This window comes from Myodes glareolus, chromosome 6, assembly GCF_982192425.1.
Source record: "Myodes glareolus chromosome 6, mMyoGla1.1, whole genome shotgun sequence".
Taxonomy (NCBI): domain Eukaryota; kingdom Metazoa; phylum Chordata; class Mammalia; order Rodentia; family Cricetidae; genus Myodes; species Myodes glareolus.
The window spans coordinates 79885148-79910934 of record NC_142031.1 but is presented as its reverse complement, the minus strand read 5'-3'; the positions used below and the strand labels follow the sequence as shown (position 1 = coordinate 79910934).

General features: G+C 36.3%; 1 protein-coding gene and 1 pseudogene across 35 annotated transcripts in view; one reads left to right on the top strand and one right to left on the bottom strand.

The window, feature by feature from the left end:
- Nrxn1 (neurexin 1) overlaps positions 1-25787 on the bottom strand; it is a 1058343-nt gene that overhangs the window by 160396 nt on the left and 872160 nt on the right. For all 35 annotated transcript variants that reach the window (XM_085690899.2, XM_087907274.1, XM_087907282.1 and 32 more), the window contains one exon: positions 19220-19391. In XM_085690899.2, the coding sequence (XP_085547025.1) occupies positions 19220-19391 (172 nt within the window). The remainder of the gene's footprint in view (positions 1-19219; positions 19392-25787) is intronic.
- LOC148121864 (large ribosomal subunit protein uL23 pseudogene) lies at positions 2765-3241 on the top strand (annotated as a pseudogene).

Genomic DNA, 25787 nt, shown 5'->3' with positions numbered 1-25787 from the left:
GTAGTTAGACTTTCTCTGGACCACTAGCTCCCAAATAATGACATGGAGACTTTTTATTAAGCATAAAAGCATGGCCTTAGCTTAGATTTGTTTCCAAAGAGCTTGTATAATTTAAAATAGCCAGTTTATATTAATCTACTTTCTATCACATTGCTTGTTACCTCTCCTCTATACTTTATGTCTGACCTCTGCTTTCGGATGATAAAATTCTCTTGCCCAGATTCTTTATCCAAGTTCCTCTTTTTTCCAGAAGTCCTCCCATCCTCTCCTACCTAGTTATTGGCTATTCAGCTCTTTATTAAACCAATCAGTAGGTGTCTTAGGCAGGATTGGTAAAGTGACATACCTTCACACCATGAATATCCTGCAGCATTCTTCCTTTTTTTGTCTAAGTAAAAATGAAAGATTTAAACTCTAACATAGTAGAACTATATAAAATAAGAATTATCAGGTAAGAATTACATTCACAATGTCCAGTCCATTTGTATATGGCAAATTTGGAGAAAGTACCTTATTATCTCTCCTACCTTGGTGATTCCATAGTTTTATACCTTAACCATTTTCTATTATAACTTATATTGTCAGATTAAATATAACTTTTTGGACCTTAAAACATTCTCTTAGATAAATAATTTAAGCTTTTATATCTCTTAACCTTTATAAACTTTACATCTCTTTTGTGAGTTTCTGTTTTGAAGTTGGCAACAAAGAAAATGGTAAAACTATAACAATCTAGTCTTCAACACCATCAGATGCCTGAGAAGACTAAAATATTACCAAAGTAAACAGGAAGTGCGGAGCAAGCAACTTAAAAAATTATAGAATTGATAGAGACAATTGGCTGCCTGGAAGTACATAAAACATATAGGCTGGTTTAATTTAATAGGATTTAGCAGGATTATTCAATGTCTCTCAGCAGCTTTTAATCATTAGCATGTTAAAAATTTAATGTTAATAGAAGAGTTTATAGGCTACAGACATCCTATGTTATGATATTTCCCATCCTTATATGACTTATTCTTTTTATATTACCTTACTCTCTCTTTAAAAACTTTATATTTTTAAACTATCTTTTCTGACTCTCTTTACTCATGTTTTTCTTTCTACAGCATCTAAGCAACTTTTTTTCAAGCATATTGTACTTGTTCAGAGGTTTTCTCATTCTGGACCTGGCTTTCTGCAGGCCATGGCTTCAGGAAAATATTGCACAACTGTTGCAAAGCCATTCTGTGCATCTATAGGCTCCTTTTGCTGCTCCACTTAGCACATGGCTCTGGAAGTAGACTCAGTCACCCTTTGATCTGTGAGATCCAAACCTTAGGCTGGTAGGCACTGGCTTGGAGCTGTATTTATCCACTTCATCTTAGAGAAGTTGTTGAGCTCATGTTGCAGCAGGTATTTCTGTCTAGTCTCCTGAAGCACAGCAGCTGCTCACAGGCCCTACACATGATATACATGCCTCCACATTGGACACCCAATGCACTCAGACTTTCTTTGGCTCACCAGCTCCTAAATAATGACTTAGAGACTTTTAATTAAATATTAAAGCTTGGCCTTAGCTTAGGCTTGTTTCTAACTAGCTCTTATAACTTAAATTAACATGTTTATATTAATCTATGTATTGTCATATGGTTTGTTATCTCTCCTCCATATCGTTCATCCAAGTTCTTGGACTTCTGGTAGGTAAAATCCCTTGTGACAGGTTTTTTCCCCAAGTTTTTCTTCCTGGAAGAACTACCTATTCTCTCTTGCCCAGCTATTGGCCATTCAGTTATTTATTAAACCAATCAGAAAGTGTCTTAGGCACATGAAGTGATACATCTTCACATGGTATGATCAAATATCCCTCAATAAATTCTAAAGTCTTTAAATTATTTCACAAAAGAGAAAGAAAAGGAACATTGACCAATTCATTTTATGAAGTCATAGTTACTCTGTTACCAAAACCAAATAAAGACCCAACAAAGAAAGAGAATTACAGACCAGTTTCCCTTATAAACATAAGGGGAAAATTCTCAATTTTCCGAGACAAATTCAAGAATACATCAAAAATATCATCTAATACTATCAAGCAGGTTTCTTCTAAGTGATGCAAGATTGGTTCTATATATGCAAATCTGTAAATGCAATCTACTGTATAAACAAAGTGAAAGTCAAAAACCATAAGATCATCTCATTAGATGAATAAAAGGTCTTTGAAAAAAATTTATGTCCCTTCACAAAAAAAAGTAATGGAAAGATTAGGGATATAAGGGATATACCTCCATATAATGAAAGCAAGCCCAAAAACCAACATCAGCTTAAATGGAGAGAAACTCAAAGCATTCCATAAAATCAGAAACAGGCAAGGTTGTCTAAACTCTCCATACCTATTCAATATAGTACTTCATATCTTAGCTAGAACAACAAAACAACTGAGAAAATCAAGAGGAGATAAAATGGAAAGGAAAAAGTCAAGCTATCTTTAATTTCAGATGATATGATAATATACATAAGTGAGTCTAAAACCATTAGGAAACTCATACCACTGATAAATCCTTTTAGCAAAGTATCTGGATACAAAATTAACAAACAAAAATTAATAGAAATCCTATATTCAGATGACAGATGAAATGAGAAAAAATCTGGTAAACAACACTTTTTAAATCACCTCAAAATGTAGACACTATTTTGAGTTTGCTCTAATCTAATCCAATGAAAGACTTGTATGACAAAAACTGTTAGACTCAAGAAGGAAACTATTCGAGTCCCACCCGGGGTAAGAATGCTGTCTTTTAGACACTTGAAAGCCAAGAAGGCAGTGCTGAAAGGCGTCCACAGCCACAAAAAGAAGAAGATCCGCACATCGCCCACTTTTCGACGGCCCAAGACTCTGCGGCTACGAAGGCAGCCTAAATACCCCCGGAAGAGCGCGCCCAGGAGGAACAAGCTTGACCACTATGCCATCATCAAATTCCACCTGACCACTGAGTCAGCCATGAAGAAGATAGAAGACAACAACACACTGGTGTTCATTGTGGATGTCAAGGCCAACAAGCACCAGATCAAACAGGCTGTGAAGAAACTCTACGACATTGATGTGGCCAAAGTCAACACCCTCATAAGGCCCGATGGAGAGAAGAAGGCATATGTTCGGTTGGCTCCTGATTATGATGCTCTGGATGTTGCCAACAAAATTGGAATCATCTAAACTGAGCCCAGCCGGCTAATTCTAAATATACACTTTTTCACCATAAAAAAAAAAGAAGGAAACTAAAGACGAATTAAGAAGATGGAAAGATCTCCTATGCTCATGTATTAGTAGGATTAATAAAGTAAAAATGGCTATCCTACCAAAAGCTGTTTACAGATTCAATGCAATCCTCATTGAAATTCCAAATGATTCTTTATCAATTAGAAGGGACAATTTTTAGTTTCATATGGAAACACAAAAAATACAGTATAACTAGAACAATCATGAAAAACAGAAGATCTAAGTTGGCATCACCATTCCTAATTTCAAGCGATACTACAGAGATATCATAATAAAAACAGCATGGTATTGATACAAAAATAGACATATTGATCAATGGAATTGAGTCGAAGACCCAGACATAAATCCACACACCTATAGACATCTGATTTTGGATAAAGAAGACAGAAATGCACACTGGAAAAAATAGCATCTTCAACAAATGCTGCTCGTCAAATTGGACGACTGAATGTAGAAGAATCCACATAGGTCCATACTTATCACCCTTTAGAACACAACTTCAAATCTACCAGACACTTTAGCATTAAACCAGATACACTGAACCTGATAGAGGAGAAACTGGGATATAGTCTTGAACTCACTGGCACAAGAAAAGACTCCAGGCTGCAACTGCACACAGTGGATCAAGAGGTGAGTGGTCAGCTAGTTAGATGGATTCCTCATTCTCTAGCCTCTCTGTACCTGGACAAAACCCTAGACCCTCAACCACCTGCTCAGCTTTACTAGCCAGCCAGCAGGCAAGCTTCCTGTGGGTAGGCTGCTCCAACCCCCACCCCCATCTGCAGCCCTTGTAAACTACAAGGTCCACTCTGACCCCCAAACCACCCATCCCCTACAACCTCAGAGAAACTCTAAAGCACAGGCTGAAACTGCACAGCGTGAACAAAGCGGTGGGCCAAAAAAGATCTCAGCAGCTCCCTGAGACACAGACAGTGATGGTCAGAGTAGACTAAGAGCAGCTCCCTAAGACACAGATAATAACTACAAGGATTGGGCTAAGAGGCAAAGACACTGCTGGCACCAGTTGGAGGTAGAGATGGGTAGGCGCCAATGCAAAAGTTCATTCAACAACTCAAAAGCAACATGGTAGTGCCAAAACCTAGAGGCAATAGAATAGGAAGACCTGATCATTCTTATATAGAAGAAGCAGAAGAAAATGATCTTAAATTTAGCTTCATGAAGATGATAGAGACCCTTAAAGAGAAAATGAAAAAATTACATTGAAGAAATAAAGCAAAAGACAAACAAAAAATTGAAAGAAATCAATAAATCTATTAAAGAAAATTTAAAAAAATTAAGAAAAAGCCATTAAACACGTGGAGGAAACAGTTGACTTGAAAACTGAAATAGAGGGAATAAAGAAAACTTAAACTAAGGGAATTCTGGAAATGGAAAATCTGAGTAAACAAACAGAAACTATCAATGCAAGCATAACAAACAGAATACAAGAGATGGAAGAGAGAATCTCAAATGTTGAAGATACTATAAAGGAAATAGATTCATCAGTCAAAGAAATGATAAATCCAACAAATTCTTAACACAAAGCATCCAGGAAATCTGGGACACTATTAAAACAGAAAATCGAAGGGGAAAATAAAGGATAGGAGATGAACTCCAGCTCAAAGGCACAGGAAATAAAGTTATCAAAAAGAGATGGAGAAGGACACTTCATACTTTTCACAGGAAAAATGCATCAAGATGAAGTCTCAACCTGAACACTTATGACCCAAATAAAACAGCACCCATATTTGTAAAAGAAACATTACTAAAGCTTAAATCACACATCAAACCCCACACACTAATAGTAGGAGACTTCAACACCCCACTCTCCCCAATGGACAGGTCAACCAGACAGGAACCTAACAGAGAAATCGGAGAACTAAAAGATGTCATGACTCAAATGGACTCAAATGGACTTAACTGACATTTATAGAACATTTCACCCAAACTCAAAAGAATACGCCTTCTTCTCAGCACCTCATGAAACTTTCTCTAAAACTGAACATATTCTCGGTAACAAAGCAAACCTCAATAGATATAAAAAATTGAATAACCTCCTGTATCTTAAGAATCACCATGGCTTAAAGTTAGAAGCCAACAGCAACACTAATTGAAGAAAACTGCAGACTCTTGGAAATTGAATGGTGCTCAATTAAATCATCCTCAAGGCAAGGAAGAAATAAAGAAAAAATTGAAACAATTCTAGAATTCAACAAAAATGAAGGCACAATGTACCAAAACTTAGGGTACACTATGAAATCCATACCAGAAGGAAATTCCAGAGCCCTAAGTGCCCACATAAACAAAGTGGAGAAATAAGGAAATGACACTAGTGACTATGTATATATATATGTATATATGTATATACTTTGAAGATCAGTCCTCTGTCTGATGTGGGAATGGTGAAGGTCTTTTCCCATTCAGTAGACCTCCTTTTTATCTTATCGACCATGTCCTTTACTTTACAGAAGCCTCTCAGTTTCAGGAGGTCCCATTTATTCATTGTTGCTCTCAGTGTCTGTACTATTGATGTTATATTTAGAAAATGGTATCCTGTGTTCATGCATTGATAGCTACTTCCTGCTTTCTCTTCTATCAGGTTCAGTGTGGTTGAATTTATATTGAGGTCTCTTTAATCCATTTGGACTTGAGTTTTGTGCATGAGGATAGGTATGGGTCTATTTGAATTCTTATACATGCTGACATCCAGTAATGCCAGCACCATTTGTTAAAGATGCTTTCTTTAATTCATTTTATAATTTTAACTTTTTTGTCAAAAATCAGATGTTCATAGGTATTTGGATTAATATCAGGGTCTTCAATTTGATTCTATTGGTCAACTTGTCTGTTTTTATGCCAATACCAAGCTATATACATTACTGTAGCTCTATAATAAAGCTTGATGTCAGGGATGGTAATGCCTCCAGAAGTTCCTTAATTGTACAGGATTGTTTTGGCTATCCTGGGTTTTCTGTTTTTTCATATGAAGTTGAGTATTGTTCTTTCGAGGTCTGTGAAGAATTGAGTTTGTGTTGGAATTTGATGGGGATTGCATTGATTATGTAGATAGATTGATATATTTCATATGTTGAACCAGCCCTGCATCTCTGTAATGAAGCCGACATGATCAAGGTGGATAAATTTTTTTATGTGTTTTGGATTTGATTTGCCAGTACTTATTGAGTATTTTTGAATCAATGTTCATGAGTGAGATTCATCTGTAATTTTCTTTCTTGGTTGAATCTTTTTGTGGTTTCAGTATCAGGGTAACTATTGTCTCATAGAGTTTGACAGGGATCCTGTTTCTATAATGTGGAGCACTTTTATAGGTACTAGCTCTTCTTTGAAGTTCTGGTAGAATTCTACGCTAAAACCATCAGGTTCCAGACTTTTTTTTTTTGCTTTTGATGGCAGCTTCTATTTCTTTGTAGGTTACAGGTCTATTTAGATTGTTCACTTGGTCTTGATTTAATTTTAGTACGTGGTACTTTTGCAGAAAAGTGTTCATTTCTTTTACATTTTCTAATTTTGTGGAGTTCAGGTTTTTGAGTATATATATATACTCAAGAAATTAGACATCAAAATTCCAAATAACCAAATTAAAAAATGGGGGTACAAATTTAAACAGAGAATTCTCAACAGAAGAATTTCAAATGGTTAAAAGACTATTAAGGAAATGTTCAACATCCTTAGTCATCAGGGAAATGAAAATCAAAATGACTCTGTGATACCATCTTACACCAGTCAGAATGAATGGCTAAGATCAAAAACGTTAATACTAGCTTATGCTGGCTTATGCTGGAGAGGATGTGGAGTAATGGGAACACTCCTCCATTACTAGTGGGAATATAAACTTGTACAACCACTCTGTAAATCAGTATGGTGGTTTCTCAGAAAACTCGGAATTAACCTACCTCAAGACCCATCAATACAACTCCTGGGCATATACCCAAAGGATGATCAACCATACTACAAGTACTTTTGCTCAAGTATGTTCATAGCATCATAATTCACAATAGCCAAAACCTGGAAACCTAGGTGCCCCTCAACTGAAGAATGAATAAAGAAAATGTGGTACATTTACACAATGGAGTACTACTCAGTGGAAAAAAAAATCTTGAAATTTGAATGCAAATGAATTGAACTAGAAAAAACCATTCTGAGTGAGGTAATCCAGACACTGAAAGATAAGCAGAGTATGTACCCAATCATAGGTGAATACTAGCTATAACACAAAGAGTAAGAAGCCTTTATATATTCCATGACCTCAGAGAAGCTAAGTAACAAGGAGAACCCTAAGAGAAACATACATAGATCCCCCCTGGGAACGGGAAATAGACAAGATCTCCTGAGAAAATTGGGAGCATGAGGGTGAGGGGAGAAGAGTAAATGGAAGGGGAAGAGGAGGGAAGGGGACGGAGAGGAGAACTAGAGGGAATGGGATAGTCAATATGGGGGAAGGACAGAGACAGAAAACATGGAAAGATATATGTTGATCGACGGAGCCATTAGCAAGAAACCTAGCACTAGAGAAATTCACAGGAATCCAAAAGGATGACCCAGCTGAGACATTAAGCAATAGTGGAGAGGGTGCCTGAACTAGCCTTGCCTGGTAGTCAGATGCTGCGGGAGTACCTTCCGCTCCTTCAGCCAATATTCGCTGAAGTATGAGCCCACAATGCTGAAGGAGCGGAGTCAGATTGATGACTGTCTTAAATGTCATCATAGAACCTACATCCAGAAACTGATGGAAGCAAATGCAGAGAATCACAGTTGAGCACTGGGCTGAACTCCCAATTTTCAGTTGAATAGAGGGAAGAATGAGAATATGAGCAAAGAGGTCAAGGACATTGTGGGGATATCCACAGAAATAGATTATCTGAGCTAATGGAAGCCTTCCAACTCTGGCCTGACAGTGAGGGAATCAGCATAGGACCAGACTAGTACCTCTGAATGTGGGTGAGAGTTTTATGGCTGGGACACACTATGGGGCCACTGGCTGGGAAAACAGAATTTATCCCTACTGCTTGTTCTGAGTTTTTGGAACCCATTCTCTCTGGAGGGATACAGATGCTCAGCCTAGATAGAGAAGAAAGAGCCGTGGTCTTGCCTCAAAGCAATGTGCTAGACTTTGTTGACTCTGCATGGGAAGTCTTATCCTCTCTGAGGAGGCAATGGGTGGGGGGATGATATGTTGGAGGAAAGGTGGAGGGAACAGGAGGAGGGGAGGGGGTAAATGGATTTGCAATTTAAAATGAGAAAAGATAGGTTTTTAAAAAATAAATAAAAATTAAAAAAGAAAAGACTTTTTGAGCAGAATACAATTACATTAGCATAGGCAATGATACACAATAAATGTGATGTAATGAAATTAAAAGCTTATTAATGGCAAAGGATACTATATTAAGTATCAACCTATAGAATGGAAAAAGATTTTTAACCAAGCTAAACATTTGGTAGAGGACTAATATCTGAAATATATAAAGAACTCAAAGAACTAGATAGCAAGAAAACTAAGAACCCAAATAAAACAGTAGGTTACAGATCCAATCAAAAATTTTTCAAAAGAAGACTCTCAAATGACTGAAAAAAAAACTTGAAGAAGTGTTCAGCATCTTTAGACATCAATGAAATGCAAGTCAAAACTACTTTGATATTTCATTGCACACCCATCAGAATGGCTAAGATCAATAAACCATGTGACAGCTCGTGCTGGATGGGATGTGGAGGAAGTGCAAATTTATAGAGCCACTGTGAAATTTAATGTGGTGGCTCCTCAGGCGATGGTAATCAAGCCACCTCAAGATCCAGCTATATCACTATTGGAAATTGTACTGGATAGTTTTATGTCAACTTGACACAAGCTAATGTCATCTGAGAGTAGGGAACCACCATTAAGGAAATGTCTCTATAAGACATGACTGTATACAGGCTTGCAGGACATTTTCTTAATTAGTGATTGATGGAAGATGGTGGTGCCATCATTGGGTTAGTAACTCTTCATTCTATAAGAAAGCAGGTGAGCAAGCCATGAGTATCAAGTCAGTAAGCAGCTCCCCTTTATGGCCTCTGTATCAGTCCCTGCCTCCAGTTTCCTTCCCTGCTTGAGTTTCTGTCCTGTATTCTTCCTCCAGTGATGGACTGCAATGTGGAAGTGTTGCCTTGTTTTTTAAATCAAAATGGAGTATCAACAATTTTTAGCTATATAATGATTCTGTGAGTGTTAATGGACTAATTTAAGTCATTATACCTAGACGGTAATACACAATATACAGAAAAATGCCTAATATGAAGAGTCATTCACAAATCACTTTTCCAAGTCACTGTTGTCGAACTTGAGTCATATAATAGGTGAGGATTTAGAGGGTTCTAAAAGTGTCTAGAATTTGGGCTGATCTCTGTTCCCTCTTTCACTCAATGCCAGAATGACACTATTGTATATATTTAATGTGTGTGTGTAGATTATACACATATACATGTATGTGTATTATATAAAGTATATATATACATTATATATATATTTATGTATATATACACAGAGATAGAGAGGAGAGAGAAAGAGAGAGACTCAACTTAGTAGACTTAACCTTCTATGTGAACTTTATTTCTATAAAGTACAGGAATCCTCTAATTGTGACATTCTGTCTCTCTTTTTATCCAAGCCACCTGTGTATTTTTAAAAGCTTCATTTGTTTGTTTCTCCTCTAACCATAAAAAAATACTCTCATCCAAATCTTCTGCCACCCTAAGCAATAAAAATAATAAATGAGCGAACTGAAGGCTCTACTCCAAGTTTTAAGATGCTCCAGCAAAGGTGACCCTGAAGAATTACAATGGTGTGTTATCAATTAGTTGACATTATCTAGAAAAATGAGGCTAAATGTTCCTCTGTTCTGCCTAGCTTTATATCTCATAATTCCAGCTGAAATTGTTTATTGCAAATGTATATGATGATATTCTGGATGGACTTATGCTGAGTCCCCTCTGCCCTGGATTTTCAATGACCACTTTAAATCTCTTGACCACCAGTAGAGAAAATGTACTTCTATAAAAGTTAATGTGAGGAAAGTCAAGTCGGTGATACCAGGGTTGGGGGAATTCAGCTGTTATTAAATGCAAGCATATTTACAAAGCTAAAAACAAAACAGACTTGAAAATGCACGAGATGAAAGTCTGCCTCTGAGAACTATTCTATCCATGAGGCTAAATTTGATGCAAGATATTCATCATCATAATCTAACTTTAATATCCAGCCTATTTAGAGGCATCATACTTCAAAAGCTTTTCACATATATTATGTCATTTTGTCTTAAGAAAACTCTATAATATTAGATTAGGTGATACCTAGGATTGTAACAGAACTGAGCTTATATTCTATAGAAATAAACATATTTTCTAACAACACAATGTTCATGTGCATATATCAATTATTTGCAACAGATACATATGATTTTATTACTTTGGTAAAGAAACAAAGTTTTGTCATTTAAAACTTCTTTCCAGAAAAGTAATATAAAGACAAGTGAGGAAAATTTATTTTTCGTGGTGCTCCTCTCTGAGCTTTTAGCTTCTAGGAGCTGGAAGTGCTGAAAGAAATTAGAGTTTGATGCTTTTCATTCACTGCTGTAATTTAAGAAATTTTTTGACAAATCTCAAACCCAACAAATTTACATTAATGTCATGTGCTAATTAAAGTCCAGTGTTTATTATGTGTCACCAAGATTTGTTTTTATTTATTTATTGCGGGTGTATCATGTGTGAGAGTGGTCAGAAGACCATTTCTTCCATGTTTACTTGCCATGTCATGGTAAAAGAGCAGGGGGTGCTGGGATTACAGGTGTGAGCCCTTCTTCTTATTTGAGTTCTGGATGCCACCAGTCATCAGAGCAGTGTAGAAAGTGATTTTACCTGCTGAGCCTTTACACAAGCCATGTTTTACAAGTTGCTAACAAACATGCTTTATTCTGGAATCTAATCTACAACCTACAGTACTGTCATCTCCAAGGTCTCAGTACCCTCAGCTCTGCCTTTGTCATCCACATATTTAGCCCTTCTGAAAATACTGGTCAGGATTTGTTCTGCCTAGTTTTATCTCAACTTGATACAAGCTAGTCGTATTTGGGAAGAAGGAATCTTGATTTGGAAAATGCTTCCACTGGATTGGGCTGTGAGCAAATCTGCGGAATATTTTCTTGATTGATGATGGATGTGAGAGGGCTCAGCTTACTGTGGGCAGTGTCAGCTAGAGGTCACGAGAGCTGTAAAAAGCAGGCTGAGCAAGCCCAGAGGAGTAAGACTGTAAGCAGCATTCCTCCAAGGCTTCTTCTCCATTCCTGTCTTTAGTTTTCTGCCCTGACTTCTACCCTGACTTCCTTCAGTGATAGACTGTGATGTAGAACTGAAATAAAAAACAGACCCTTTTCTAAACATGTTGCTTTCTGCCATAGAGTGTTATCATAGCAACAAAAACTAAATAAGACAAGATTAGACCGAGATCATGAATTCTTATGTATAGTATCAAGAATGCCAATGAATTAAATTATGTCAGGAAATATGTGAGGTAATTATTTCATTTTATTTTGAATGCATCAGTACTCAAATACATGGAATAGAAGGATAGGGTCATTACTGCGTTTATTTTTAAAAAGAAAATTTTCTAAAATTAAATAACAGAAATTGATCTTTTTATAAGAAAAGAATATGATGAGTAAAGGATACACCAATAAGGTGAAGTCATTAGGGGTTAATAAAGGCTGACTGTATTCCACTGACAGCATATTCATATTTTCCTCTAAAACCTCAGCATCTGTAAAGATCATCTGGACCTGAGGTGTCAGTTCCTAGGCAAATGTACTCAGGGTTTATTTGTTGATGTTGAGAGGCAAGTTTCAAAAATTAAATGCACAATTTAGAGAGTAATTCAAATATATGTGTAATTTTCTGCTTCATCAGAGTTCCTTTATAGGCAGAAACTCTTAGAAGGTTTAGAAACATTGATCTATAGAATGTCGATAACCGAAGACAGTTACTTCCTTGTGTACTTTACATAGGTCCTTCTCATTAGTGAAGGAAATTTTAATCATTTTATGCTCTGTCATCTCTTGACCAGGATTTACTAGTCACAATGTGATAGTTAGTACCCACTTATTTTTTAAATCCTAGAGTAAGGAAGTGTGCTTCAGTCTTCTGAGTGCTGGGATGACAGGCATGAGTCACCACGTCTAACAGGGTCTTCAGGCATATATTCATAGGGACAAACTCATATCCGCACTCATTGTTTACAATCATCAGGTAGATTCACTATTCAACTGAAATCTCTAGGAAACAACTCTTAAATGCAACCTGTCATCATCTTCAGCTGTTTTATTCAAAATTATGCATGGCAATGCTCTGACTTCACATAAGTAAATCATGACTGGAACACTCCTTTAGCATGCTAAGAATTTAAATTGTTAAATAAAGTACACATTGAAAACTTAAAGATAAAAGAGGAAGTTGAATAGGAATCCTGTCACAAGAATGTCATTTTAGGTTATAATATAAGATATACTCTACTTAGCAAATTTTACGGATGTAGTGATAATGAATATTGCTTTATATTGATTGGTTCCTAAGAAATAGAATATGAGCATTTCAGCATAAAAAGTATCAGTGAAAACTGGCAAAAATGGAGGAAAATGATACTCCTTAAATGCTTCAAAACATACTTAATTCTTTTAGTGAGTTCAACTTAAATTTAGCTTCAAATATCAATTGCTAGGCAATCAGAAATGCCATGTTATCTTACTGGGTTCTTTCTCAAGATGTTATATACTATTTTCCTGTGTCCATTGCAAAAGTGGGAAGATTAAATTAGTAGAATAAATAGATAAGATCTTTGATTTATATATCCGGCCAGTACTCATAGTGAAATCCTGTCAGAAACAACAATAATACATATGTGAAAGAAAATCTAGCTATTTAGGCCATGCAAGTTCCATTTGCAATAAACACTTAAGAATACATTTGTTTTCTAGGATAAATAATAAGTATGTTTTAAGAATAGAAAGAAATGTCCTGCTAGGGCCATCATGCTTCTGAATTGTCATATAGACAATGATTAAATTAGTTCTGTGACAATCTGGCCCAGGTGTAATAGAGTAGAATACTGGTAAGAGGCAGAGAGTGTGGACTGAGTAGAAGACCATTTTATAGAGGTTATGAATAGATCTGAGTCTTCTATATTAGAACATAGCAAACATTCCTGTAGCTCTATAGCAAGGATGAAACAAAAACGTGAACTCACAGACACACTACAAGACCTCTATTTTTATAATGGATTTCAGTGTTGTTGATATAATATCCATTACTTCTGTTGTTCTATAGAGACTAATAGTTTGAAAAACATGTACATGATCTTTGCTCTGGAGTATATGCAGTCCAAAGGAGTCCAAAATCCAACAAACCACCAGAAGAACTTTCTTTAAACAAATAAACAGCAAGGTACAAACAATTAATATTTCCCAAATCAGCAGTAAATTGGTATTTAAAAACATCCAAGGCCTAAAAATGTAGAAACAATTGAAGTTCCTAAAAAAATATGCCCTTGTCTTAGAGTTTTAGATGTCTTCAATGCTTAGCTGGTAAATTTTAGTGCAGTGTATTTAATACAGTGATTAGTAAAATATATATTATACTTTAACATCAAGAATAGCTCCAAAGTCTTAGAAAAACTGAACTCCATGAAGAAAGACATTTAAAAAAAAAGTAGAATTTTAGCTCTCTGTTTTCATATTTCAAAGAACCTAAGACAAAGTGTGGGAAACTAATAGTGGTAGATATTTAACTATGCCAAACACTGATAAATTGCAACAAATACTCAACATATCTATAATTTCATTTCAGTGAAAATTAGCACACAAAGGACATTGTTTTCCCACCAAAGTTTAATGTAGATCCTAGAATCTGTTGATAATGGTTTAATCAAGTTTATGCACTTAACCAGAACATGAGACAAGTCTTTTGCTAAGATAGACCTTTTCTCCTTCAAGTCCTTAAAGATTTTAAGGTGATAATTCTAATTATCTGTAATGATTCACCTAATTCACTAATTAAGTCTTTCAAATAAAGTTTGAAAATAATGAGTGCCTAACTAATGACTGCGACTGACGTAGAAAATTAGTGTTCACCAAGTTCCTGTGTCTTTTCTAACAAGTTACTTTCATTCCATGTGCTACCGTTCAATCCTCAGAGTCTCTGTTTGTATCTGTGTCCCAGAAATGGCAGGCTGGGAAGTACATATGCATCTAAGGGCAATCAAGCAAGTTGGGCCCAAAGCTTTAACAGCTGTACCACTGCTGCATCAAAGTCTTCACCAATTGTCTCTGTTATTTGAATTTCTGTCAACAGAGAGGAGTCAGTCACTTTGACTAGCTATGAACTAGTGTAGTAACCTACAGAAAATCAGTTGGCCTGTTCAAGGTTAAATTTGTTTGCTTTAAAAATGAAGAAGCTGGAATAGAAAGGCTTTGAAGTTTATTGTCTCTTCTAAGTGTTACGACTGCAAATAAAGTAGATTTTCTTAGTTATATCACACTTATAACTCAAACTTGGTTAAAAACAACCTTAACAAATAATCAAATTTTAACATTAAATAATGAACTGTCTTAAATAATCAATATATTAATGATGACATGAGTTAAAAAATGAGTACCCAAATCAATTAAATCAATGGGTTGAATTTAAAGGCAATGATGTATGGCTTTCCCATGACCTGAAAGGGTTTTTTTCTATCAGATTTAGCCAATAAACAAAGGATTAAAAACAAAGGAGTGAAAAACCTCTAAGACTTCAAACAAACTGCATAACTAGAAAAAAGCAAGTCCCCTCTTTCCTAAAGAATTGACTTTGTCACAACTCTCCAGACCTTCAGTTGCTCTTTTCTCTAAATTCCAATAACCATTTAACTTTTCCCCTGGGTTGACTCTGGTAGGTGTTCAATATCCTTTTTGTTGCCCAGGCCAGCCAACCAGCCAATTTAACAATCCAGCACACTGTTAATCTCTCTGTCTCTCTCCATCTCTGTCTCTGTCTCTGTCTCTGTCTCTGTCTCTGTGTGTGTGTGTGTGTGTGTTTCTCTCTGTCTCTGTCTCTGTCTCTCTCTTACACTACCACTCCCCAAATTTCCAATTCATTGCTGTCTATTGCCTCCTCATGAAACACTAACATTAGAATGCTGAGTGCTGTTAACAGCAAAATAAAAGAGTAAGAGGCAACAATTGAGGGAAATTGGAAAGGAGAAAGTATCAGAGGGGAAAAGAGAAAGGGTGAGGGAAGAGAAAGAGAGGTGATGGGGAGAGGAAGCGGAAGGGAGGGAAAAGGAGGAGAGGATAGGGAAGTGGCCTTTGAGCTCCGTTCTTCACACTCTACCAGTTACAAAGGAGTACCTTGCTTCTGTATACTTTTTGCCTTGTTTCTATGTACTTCTTTTCATTTTTATTACTGTTATTAACTGAGGTATTGTTTCTTGCAAGGTGAGGCAAGAGTTTCTCTTGATCATGTATGTGCATAAGAGGGGGGGTTCAGAGTTGAGGTAATGCTTTTAAGTCTGTATAAAAAGCCACATGAAATACAGTTTGTTATGCAGTTGTTCACAAAAAAAACCAAAAACAAAACAAAAAACATCTCTTCTTTCATTGTTCCCAAGGGCCTACAGTGCATTATTCTGTACTCATCCTGCTAATTTTTCACTCCTTTGCATTCTTTTCTCTTTAGCATGTGAGCTATTTAACAGTTTCATGAATGTTTTTCAATCGTCATCTCCACCTGCTAATTACACCCAATAAATGCATACCTTAAAAGACCCAAATTTTGGCCACTGCTTCTTACATCACTTACTGCAAAATAATCTGTCTTTCTTGAAATCTATTGCATTGCTTTTTGTTTTATAGTGTTGTATTATACATTCCTTATATTTTCCCATGTACTATCTTGAAGAGTTAAAAATTGTCTTGTTGCTAAAATATTATCCTAATATGTTTCTTGTATACATATTTATAGATAGTCTACATGTATTCATTGAAATAAAATTAATCATTAACTTTATAGTGATATAAAAGGTATTTTTCACATACTATGGTAGCAAATGAAAACAGTTTTATTTTCAAAAGTAACTAATTTATTGAAAATAATCTTGATTGAGGGCAGTGAGTGATACAAGGTTTTGTGGATTAAAGGTTTTGAGGAGGTCTATTTTGATGAGAGATAACATATTGTTCATAACTATAATTAGGAACAAATCAGTGGTTAATGATGCAGTATATTCTAGAGCCTTAACTGACAAGAAATAAGAAACAGTTTTCTCAACTTTAAGTGGTTTGCAAAATATTATTTCTGTACTTTGTTTCATGCACAGAAAATAATGGATAAGAGGTTTAATGTTCAGAAATTTCAATATTTATTCTTAAATACGTATTGTTGGGTTGTAGGAATATTGCATTTCCTCTAAAAGAGCTTAAAGCCTACGTGTATTAATTAGTTTCTCTATGAAAGCCTTCCAGACAATTACAGGATAATACTAATGGTCAATACTTTAGGTGCTTTTCATTAAACGTATAGTGTCGCTACCAGATAAATTGCTTCATAGAAAAGCACTTACCACAAAGCCCTGTAATGGAAGGTTAAGTGCTATCCTTAATTACTAATTTCAACCCTTATATTTTGCAGTGCAGGCACTTTAAAAGGAAGGAAATATAGTCTGTTGGTTCTTTTCTTGATTTTCTGATTATAGGATTTGGTGGTAAAAGCATTAGTCTAGTGGCTTTTATAATGAAAAATAACCTCCCTAAATTTTTAAAATAAAAATATCCAAACCACAAGCTGATATAAAAGATATATACTAGACCATGATATTGAACTCATATTTAAAAACACTTTGTTCTAAAAACTTTAATCTAGATCACTCACACTTTGAAATTTACATTCAGCCTTTATGGCTGTGTTGCAAAGGATGTTTGAAATTCCCGTGTCCTTTCCCCCATCAGCATCCTTCTAAAGTGTACACAGAGGAGGTGACTAGTGGGCAATAATCTAACACAATGGTGAGGTCTCTCTGATCTTCACAACGTTAAGTTCATATGTGTAGAATACATTCAGAATTTTAACATGTTTAGAAGTGATGTGTTTTTATAAGTATAATATATATGCAATTTTTCTCAAGTGCTATAATATTTTTATATGTCAGCCATTGCATGTGTTATTGTGTTGCACAATAACAACTTTAAGTTGGCTCACTTTTCACTAATTAATATTAATTAAAATTCTCCTTAGTGAAACGGTACCTAGAGTGCATGCCTAATATAAAAGATTATAATTGTGACAATTATTTTTAAATACTTGTTCCTTAATTATTATGCTGTACCAGCTTCTGATTTTTTAATTGATTTTTTCCTTTCCTTTCCTTTCCTCTCCTCTCCTGTCCTTCCCCATCCTTCCCTTTCCTCCCTCCCTTCCCTCCCTCCCTTCCTCCCTTCCTCCCTTCCTTCTTTCCTTCTCTTCCTTTCCTTTCCTTTCCTTTCCTTTCCTTTCCTTTCCTTTCCTTTCCTTTCCTGTCCTGTCCTGTCCTGTCCTGTCCTGTCCTGTCCTGTCCTGTCCTGTCCTGTCCTGTCCTGTCCTGCCCTGTCCTGTCCTGTTCTGCCCTGTCCTGTTCTTCCCCTCCCCTCCCTTCCCTCCCTCCCTCCCTTCCTCTCTTCCTTTTTTCCTTCTTTTCTCTTCCTTTCTTCCCCTCCCTCCTTCTCTCTCTTCTTTTTTTCTCTCTCTCTCTTTCTTTCATTTGATTTATGGCCTCTCTATGTAGTCTATCCTGGAGCTCACTATGTTGACCAAGGTGCTCTTGATGCTTTCCAGAATACCAAGGTGGTAAACACTCACTGAATGCTTACTACTTTTCAGTATTACAACAACTTCCAGATGCATGATTCATTTTTCTTGATTTTACATTCTGTCATAAGGAAGTTAGTTTATTATATTTGATTCATTAAGCATTTGCAAAACAGAAAAGATTAGGAATGAACTCTGAAAGTAGAGAATGATATAATTCAGAAAAAAGCTCAGAAAAGTGCCAAAGATATTTCATCTTTTTAGTGTGGGTTAGTCCAGAGAAAACTAGTATTTAACCAATAAATTATTTAATTAATAATTAATTAATAAAATTATTCTAAGAAGTGAATAATTCCAACAGAGGTGTTCCTTCTGCACTCATTCTTGTTATTAGTTTCATTGTGCAAAATATTAGTTGGTTTTATATTTTTATTTATACTATGTGATAAGTTGTGTGCTGTTTAAAAAGGAATATTTTGCAGACTTCAACTGAGTAGCACTATCATCTCCGAAGTCTCATGAATCACTATGGTTATATGAAAATGTAATGAACTCTCTTTACTCATAGCTCTACACCTGAGCTACAATGTTTCCTGTAATTGTGTTTCTTGTCATCTCACTCCAGGCTGGATCTCTGCCTGCCTCCTGCTCTTCTCTCTTCTTGCATGTTTCATGAGTCTCTGCTGTGTGCCACTGTTAAAGAAATAGCTTTGCTCTCCAAAAGAAAAAAAAAGTGCTATAACATTCTTTCCCTTGGATTGAAATTTTAACTGTTACTTTTGACAAAGCCTTTTTTTTTGTTCAAATGCAAGAATTTCGTAAAAAGCTTTGACATATTGTGCTTTTTATGTGTGCATTTTTTCTGTTGCATTGATGTTCTGGATTTTACAAACGGTAATGTGTGGCTTCAATTTCATCTATAAAATGCCGTTTGTACATGGTCGCAAGAACAGTTTAGGACAGCATTACATTGACATGACTCTAAAGTCTAATTAAATACTTTATGGTTTCTCAGAAAAACCACAATTTTAAGAAACGGACGCAAACATTGCTTTGCTTTTCCAGGCGTTTTTCACAAAATTGTTCCCAGGTCCATAAACTCTTGCTTACCTGCAGGGTAGCGTTCGATGACTGGCCAGCTGTCCACCTGTAAAGTGGCATTGCCTCCACTCCTTGTGAAACGCACTACATGGTATTTTCCATCATTAATGATTGCATTGGATTCTTCTATGGCGATGTCATCTGTCCCAACATTAAACTTAACTCCAATTTTTCCTTGGTGCTGTGAGGAAGGACAAGGATAAGGTCTTATTAAATCAATTGATTAGTCATCATTTGATAAGAATTTATGTAACAGGTGTTGTTCAAGAATATGCTTTGGACAACAGCTGCTTTCCTCTGATTTTATTTCTGAAAAACTGCATGCAATGGAAGCAAGATCTTGACATTTGGGTAAATCTGAGACACCTCTTTCACAGATAATTGATATTCTGAAAGACACACTTGCGAGGGCATTGAACGACCTTCTTCCTGGGTGTTGCTACTGAGAAGGTTCACAGCTGCTGGATTTAGAGCATACACTCTTATGTCTCTGACACAGTTCCTTTAATCTAATCTTCTCATTTCAGAAGAAAAACAAGACTTGAAACCCTCCCTTTCAATAATCAGTGAAATCAGAGCAATGAGATCTGTTTAGAGCCAAATGACAGATGCTCAGTATACAAGACATCTCTGTAACAGGGATGGGAAGAGAAAGAAGCATTCACTAAAATGATTTCTTAGTCATTAGTTATCAAACCATCCAGATGTTAGCAGTTTAAAACATACCCATTGCCTTTATCTAGCAGATAATGAAACTTGACATGAAGCTGCAATATCTTGTTCAAAGACACACAACAAAGACAAGCTGGGACAAAAGTCTGATTACCTCATTTTTAGGTTACATCTTAGCTAAAGTGGAGCTAGCACAATTATCTATAATTCTCTCTCTCTCTCTCTCTCTCTCTCTCTCTCTCTCTCTCTCTGAATTATGTAAAGCAATATTAAAATAATCCTAAGGCGGAAGTTGTGGCTGTTGACTTCAGAATGTCACCAAGAGAAACATGTGCCTTGGAGAAGCATTCTCCAAAAGCAGGGCTGTCAATCCTACCAGGAGCTGAACTGATTTTGAAAGTATGTGGAATTTTTATTTAATCAGTAGCCCAGGATACTTGAGCTGCAGGCCCTCGTTAGAGTACATCAACTCATGATGTCTGTGGCATGCTTTTCATAAAGCCTTAGTTGAGAGAAGTGTCATGGGGAAAGAGGGTTCTACAGGACACACAGCCAAGCATCCCTGTAGAAAATTTAAATCATAAATGAGAAGCCTCAAGGTTTGGACCACATAACTTTAGACTTTTCTGGGTTCTCACTATTAAACTAGGCAGCAAGATGACACCATCAGCTCATGGCCTAATGTAAATTTTTTATTATTTATTTATTCTTTGAGAATTCTATACATATAAACAATGAATGGACTTTGATCTCACCCTTTCTTGCTTCCTCACCTACTCCTCTCCCAACTTTCTCCCTCCCTAATTTCTCTCCACCCAAGTTTATGTCTTCTTATTTATATTTTTAAAAACCCAAGGGTCTAATTAGTTCTACTCATGTACATATGGTAGTTATGGTTATCCACTGGAGTATAAGTAACCTACCTGGAACACTGCCCAGCACATTTTAAAAAATAATGTTCACGTATTTGTTAATCACAGACAATATCACATCACTTAAATGAGGTTCTTATAACTTCCTCTGAATTTATCTCAAATGTGTTAAGATTGTATACATGTTTTTACTTAAATATATTTGCGTTTATTTAAGTATATTAAGAATACACAAATAATTCGCTAGGTATTTTATTAAAATGAGCTGATAGGAATTTCGATAAACTGATGAAATAACAAGAGCTCACCAATGTATCTAGGGCAAAAACAACTAAAACTGAAAAATTTCCAGATACCTTGAATAAAATTTCCATTTTATTAGATTTCTCCTGTTTGACACTTGAATTATTCCACAGATATTGGAATGTCTTGCCGTTTTAAGGCACATACCTTGGCATGTATTTAAAAGACTAGTGAGAAATATAACAGCAAATACAAATCAGTTCAAAGGGAAACTCTATATGAACAGTTCATGCCGCTATACAATTATTCTAGCTACTTTGACTAGGAATTTCTCTTCTTCATGGCTAAACACATATGCAGGATCTTAAGTACTAGCTAATGTCACACATGTAGACAAGAAAAGCTGAGGTTCCACCCCAGACTTTTGTCTCCAATGTCTGTACTCTGCATTACACTTGCTGAACGTAGGCGTATTGGCTCATTACAGCTCTAGAAAATGAGTCGGTAAGTCCATCGGTACCTGACTGCTGATTTTTATCTCCCTGCTCTAGTAGAAATGCAATGGGGCCCTCAATTATTATTTGAAGTTAGTAGTCATATATCAAGTATTGTGGGTTTCAAATAACTTTATAATTCATAGTATGCAACTGATATGCTATTGTGATGATACATTAGACCACTTCCTTTTGATTCCATTTTAGCCAAGCATTTGAGGTGACTGAAATAAGCTTAGGAAATTGTTTTGCTATGTTACAAAATTAACTGTAAAATTCCCAAGACAGGTATGTGGAAGGGAGAGAGTATTGAGAACTAATTCTGATGCGCCAAATTCAGTTCAGCAGAAAAGGGAGGAAAGGCCAAGATGAGTCTCGTGATTGGACAGGGATTCAGGGAGAGAGTTGACCTGGGAGTTGATATTTTCATCACCCCCAGAAGACACTCAAACTTTCTTTCTCCTGCATGACGCAGTAAGGGACCTTACTGGAGTATCTAAGATTACTTCATTTGTGCCTTCTGCAATTTGTTTGAAGCAATCAGAAAAGCGGGATTTGGTTACACCCGAACAAAGAGATAGCTGAGCACCAGGTGACGAGTGCCTGAGCTAATTAGGACAGAGGCCACATGAGTGGATCAGAAACGAGAGAACTGGAGCAGAAGTGTGTAGTAGCCTGTTTAGGGAGACCTCAGAAAGGGTGGGAATGGATGATGAAGAGAACACAAGACAAAGTACCTGGACCCAGAGAAAGGACGTTCAATGCCTGAGGCAGAAAAAACTTAATGAATGTCTGAAGAAGATGCATTTATCCACCTCTATGGTATTTCAGGTAAGGTATCCTTTAATTTTTCATTTATTTAAAAGAGGGATTTTTTTTTAAAAAAAAACTTCCTATATAACAAAGCTATGCCATTTCTTGGCATATGCCCAAAGAACTCAACAGACTCCATAGAAACTTCCTTAGCTATGGTCAATGCTTCTCTATTCACAACAGCTCAGAAATGAACCCAATGTCCTTTTACACTGAATAATGAGAATGTGACAGATGTACACAATGGAATATTCTTCAGCTGCAAAGAAAAATAAAATCATGAAATGTATAAGTCAATAGGTGGCACTAGAAAACATCATACTGAGTGAGATAACCCAGATCCAGAAAAACAATTGTCCCATGTTGTCTCTCCTCACCAGTTCCTAGCTCCAAATCTCCAGATTTGAATATATAACCTTGAGTAAAGATCACAGAAATTAGAAAAGAAAGTGGGGACCATGACATGGGAGAGGGTCTGGATAGAAGGAATAGCAGGATGCAGATGATGTTCCTGTTGCTAGAAAGCAATCCAAATGTCCAGGTCTAGTGAGGTCATGGTTCTTAGAGGAGAAACTCATACCTCCACTTTGCTAAATTAGCATGACACCCAACTGCATTCCAAATACTTATTGTTATATCCACAAATAATTGTAGCTCTCAATCCTTACCCAAGAAACTTCTTTTTTCAACAGGTGAAGACCATTACCAAAAACCACAACAGGTCAAAATGCAAAGATCGTGGGGCACAGCACCAATGGATACATCTACAACACAACTCCCGCACGCAAATCTCAGGGCACATTGTAGAAGCGGGAGCACACAGATTGTAGGAATCAGAGGACCAGGAAATCTAATCTTAGGTTGTGTCCCCTAGAAAGCGCAGGGAAGCTTCATCTATGATATCTCAACAATATGGCTGCCTGAAAAAGACCTAAATAAGTACAATACCGATAACAAAGAAGGGGAAAATCTCGTGGATGTTCAATCATAGACAAAAAAGCACAAGCGACTAAGGAATGCTAAAAGGGGGAGAATTTATTTTTTCCATTCATTTTTTTTTCATGGATGAGTCCCTAATTAGTTATCTAAAGCCAATTGGTCAGTCACTGAAATCAGATACATACAAGGAACACTAAACAGACTATTAAATAAAGTATATTTATGTATGTAGGAACATAGAAGAAATAATGAAAGGAAACTGAATTTGAGAAGAAGTAGTGGTGGTCTGGGCTGGCCATGAGAATGGTTAGATGAAACAAAGGGAAAGAAGGAAATGATGGAATCATACTTCAATTTCAAAAATAATAAACGAGAAGTTGTTGATTATGTGAATGTGTCTTCATGAGCAAATGCATGCCCATATGTCAAGTGGCTCATGTAGAAGTCAAAGGACAGCTTAAAGGAGTTGATTCTGTCTTTCTACAGCACAGATTCTAAGGATCAAACTCAGATCATTGGTCTTAGTGGTACATGCCTTCACATACTCAGCCACTTTTTCAGCCTCTTAGGTGACAGATTCTTGACAGTATGGGTGAGAGATCTTTAAAAATGTACTCTGCAAGAACTCAGGGGAACACCCTCAGCTACGTAGTTGCTACTATACCATTAGCCTAGTGAGACTTCTTCTGCTCCTTATCCCCTCTTGTTCCTTCTGCCTCAGCCCTGGAGGGTGCATGAAAGAAGAAAAATTAATCATAGAAACAAGAGGAGGCAATTTTCGTCTCCTAGGACATGTGGACTCTCAGTGTGGTTAAACAGACATCACTGGGCAGCTTTAAGGGAGCATGTAGGTATTACTACAGGTCAATCAGCTGAAGTTACTTTTATTGGCTAAGAGGGAGCAGATGTTGTTGCTACGTGTGCTATCTAGGAGGAGCGAAAGACCTGGCAAGACCCTCCCTGGACTTCCCTGAGAATTGGGATTAAACTCCCCCAGGACAGGTCTAAATGTGAGCTCCATCCCAGAGTGCAGCTTTTGCAGCTTTAATAAGAACGTGATGATATTTGTTAACCCAGAGTTAAACAGTTGTTTGGGATTCTTTACTGTGTAAATGTCTTTCTTATAACAGAAGGCACAGAAGAAAATACTACTCAACTTTCCAAGCTGCTCTAAGATGATCACGATAATCTGATCTCCGTAAACTTCCATTTAGGAGGATGGAGTTTGTGAATAGAGGTATTTTCATGATAAAGCTTTAAAAATTACACAGTTGCTCGGGAGATTGCACTAAGGATAAAAGTACTTGCTGCTCCTCCTCCAAAGGTCTAAGTTCAGTGCCTAGTACCTGTCAGCCTGTGTATAACCATCTAAAATTCTGCTCCTGGAGATCTGATACAAGGTTCTAGCCCACTTTGGTACTCACACACGTAGCACACTTACACACAACAATAAAATAAATCATAAACACGATAGTAACTGCTTTCAATTAATCCTTAACTTCTTTTGCAAAGGACAACACAAAAATGCTTATTTCCTAGGACATAGAAATGGCCATATTTCACAATTTTGATTAATTCCCTATATTAAATAAATAATTATGAAACATGACAGGTCAGTGATGCTTGGAGAGGTTCTGGTTGTTAAGCAATGTCCATCTGTTCTTGGATACGCAATATGTTGCCTAAACTCAGTCACTTTATCATATCATGAATTCAAACTCTGTGACTTAACTAGTGCAAAACGAACATCACCAGATATGGTCCAAGCAACGCCCACCACTGCTCACTATCTGCTCCACGGAAAGGCCTTGGGAAGCAATTAAATATATATGATAGCCAAAGGGGCATCCGTCCCTGTGAAAAGACATTTAATATAGTGAACTATAAAATACTACTATGAAGACTATTTTGTGAATCCCATATTTACTTCCCTCCAGAGCTGTAAATATGTTCCAAACCCAGCTCATATTGGCAGGAGAGAAAGTTATTTCAATTATATAAAAAAATAAAACTTTCTGAACTTTCTTGCCAATGGATAATTACAGTGTAAAAGAATTCATTCCAAATCCGTATTCTCTGGGATTAAATGTGATTGTCTTGGCAAATTCTCATGAATATTGCATTAGCAAAACCAGCAGTTATTTCAGCGGACATGTACTGATCTCTCTGTATTCTATCTTGCTTGGAATGAATAACTGCCTCATACCATAATTTTGAGAATCTATTCTAAGAACATAAGTAATGAGGCATTTATAATTTAATGAAGTCTTCCTGTGCATTCATTAAATAAATAGTGACAAAGGTAATTACTGTTTTTTTCATGAAAGTTCATTTCTGAATAAGGATTATAATATTAAGCCATGCTAAAAGGAAACATCATGAAATATGATACTGGTTAGGTACTTGAAGGTTCTAGCTGGTGGGATTGCACTAACCAATTCCATTGTGAAATTATATTCACTTGAAAATATGTTTGGACCAAGATTGATACTTAATGATATTCTTAATATCTAGAGCATCCTTTAAATAAAATTTTTATATGTT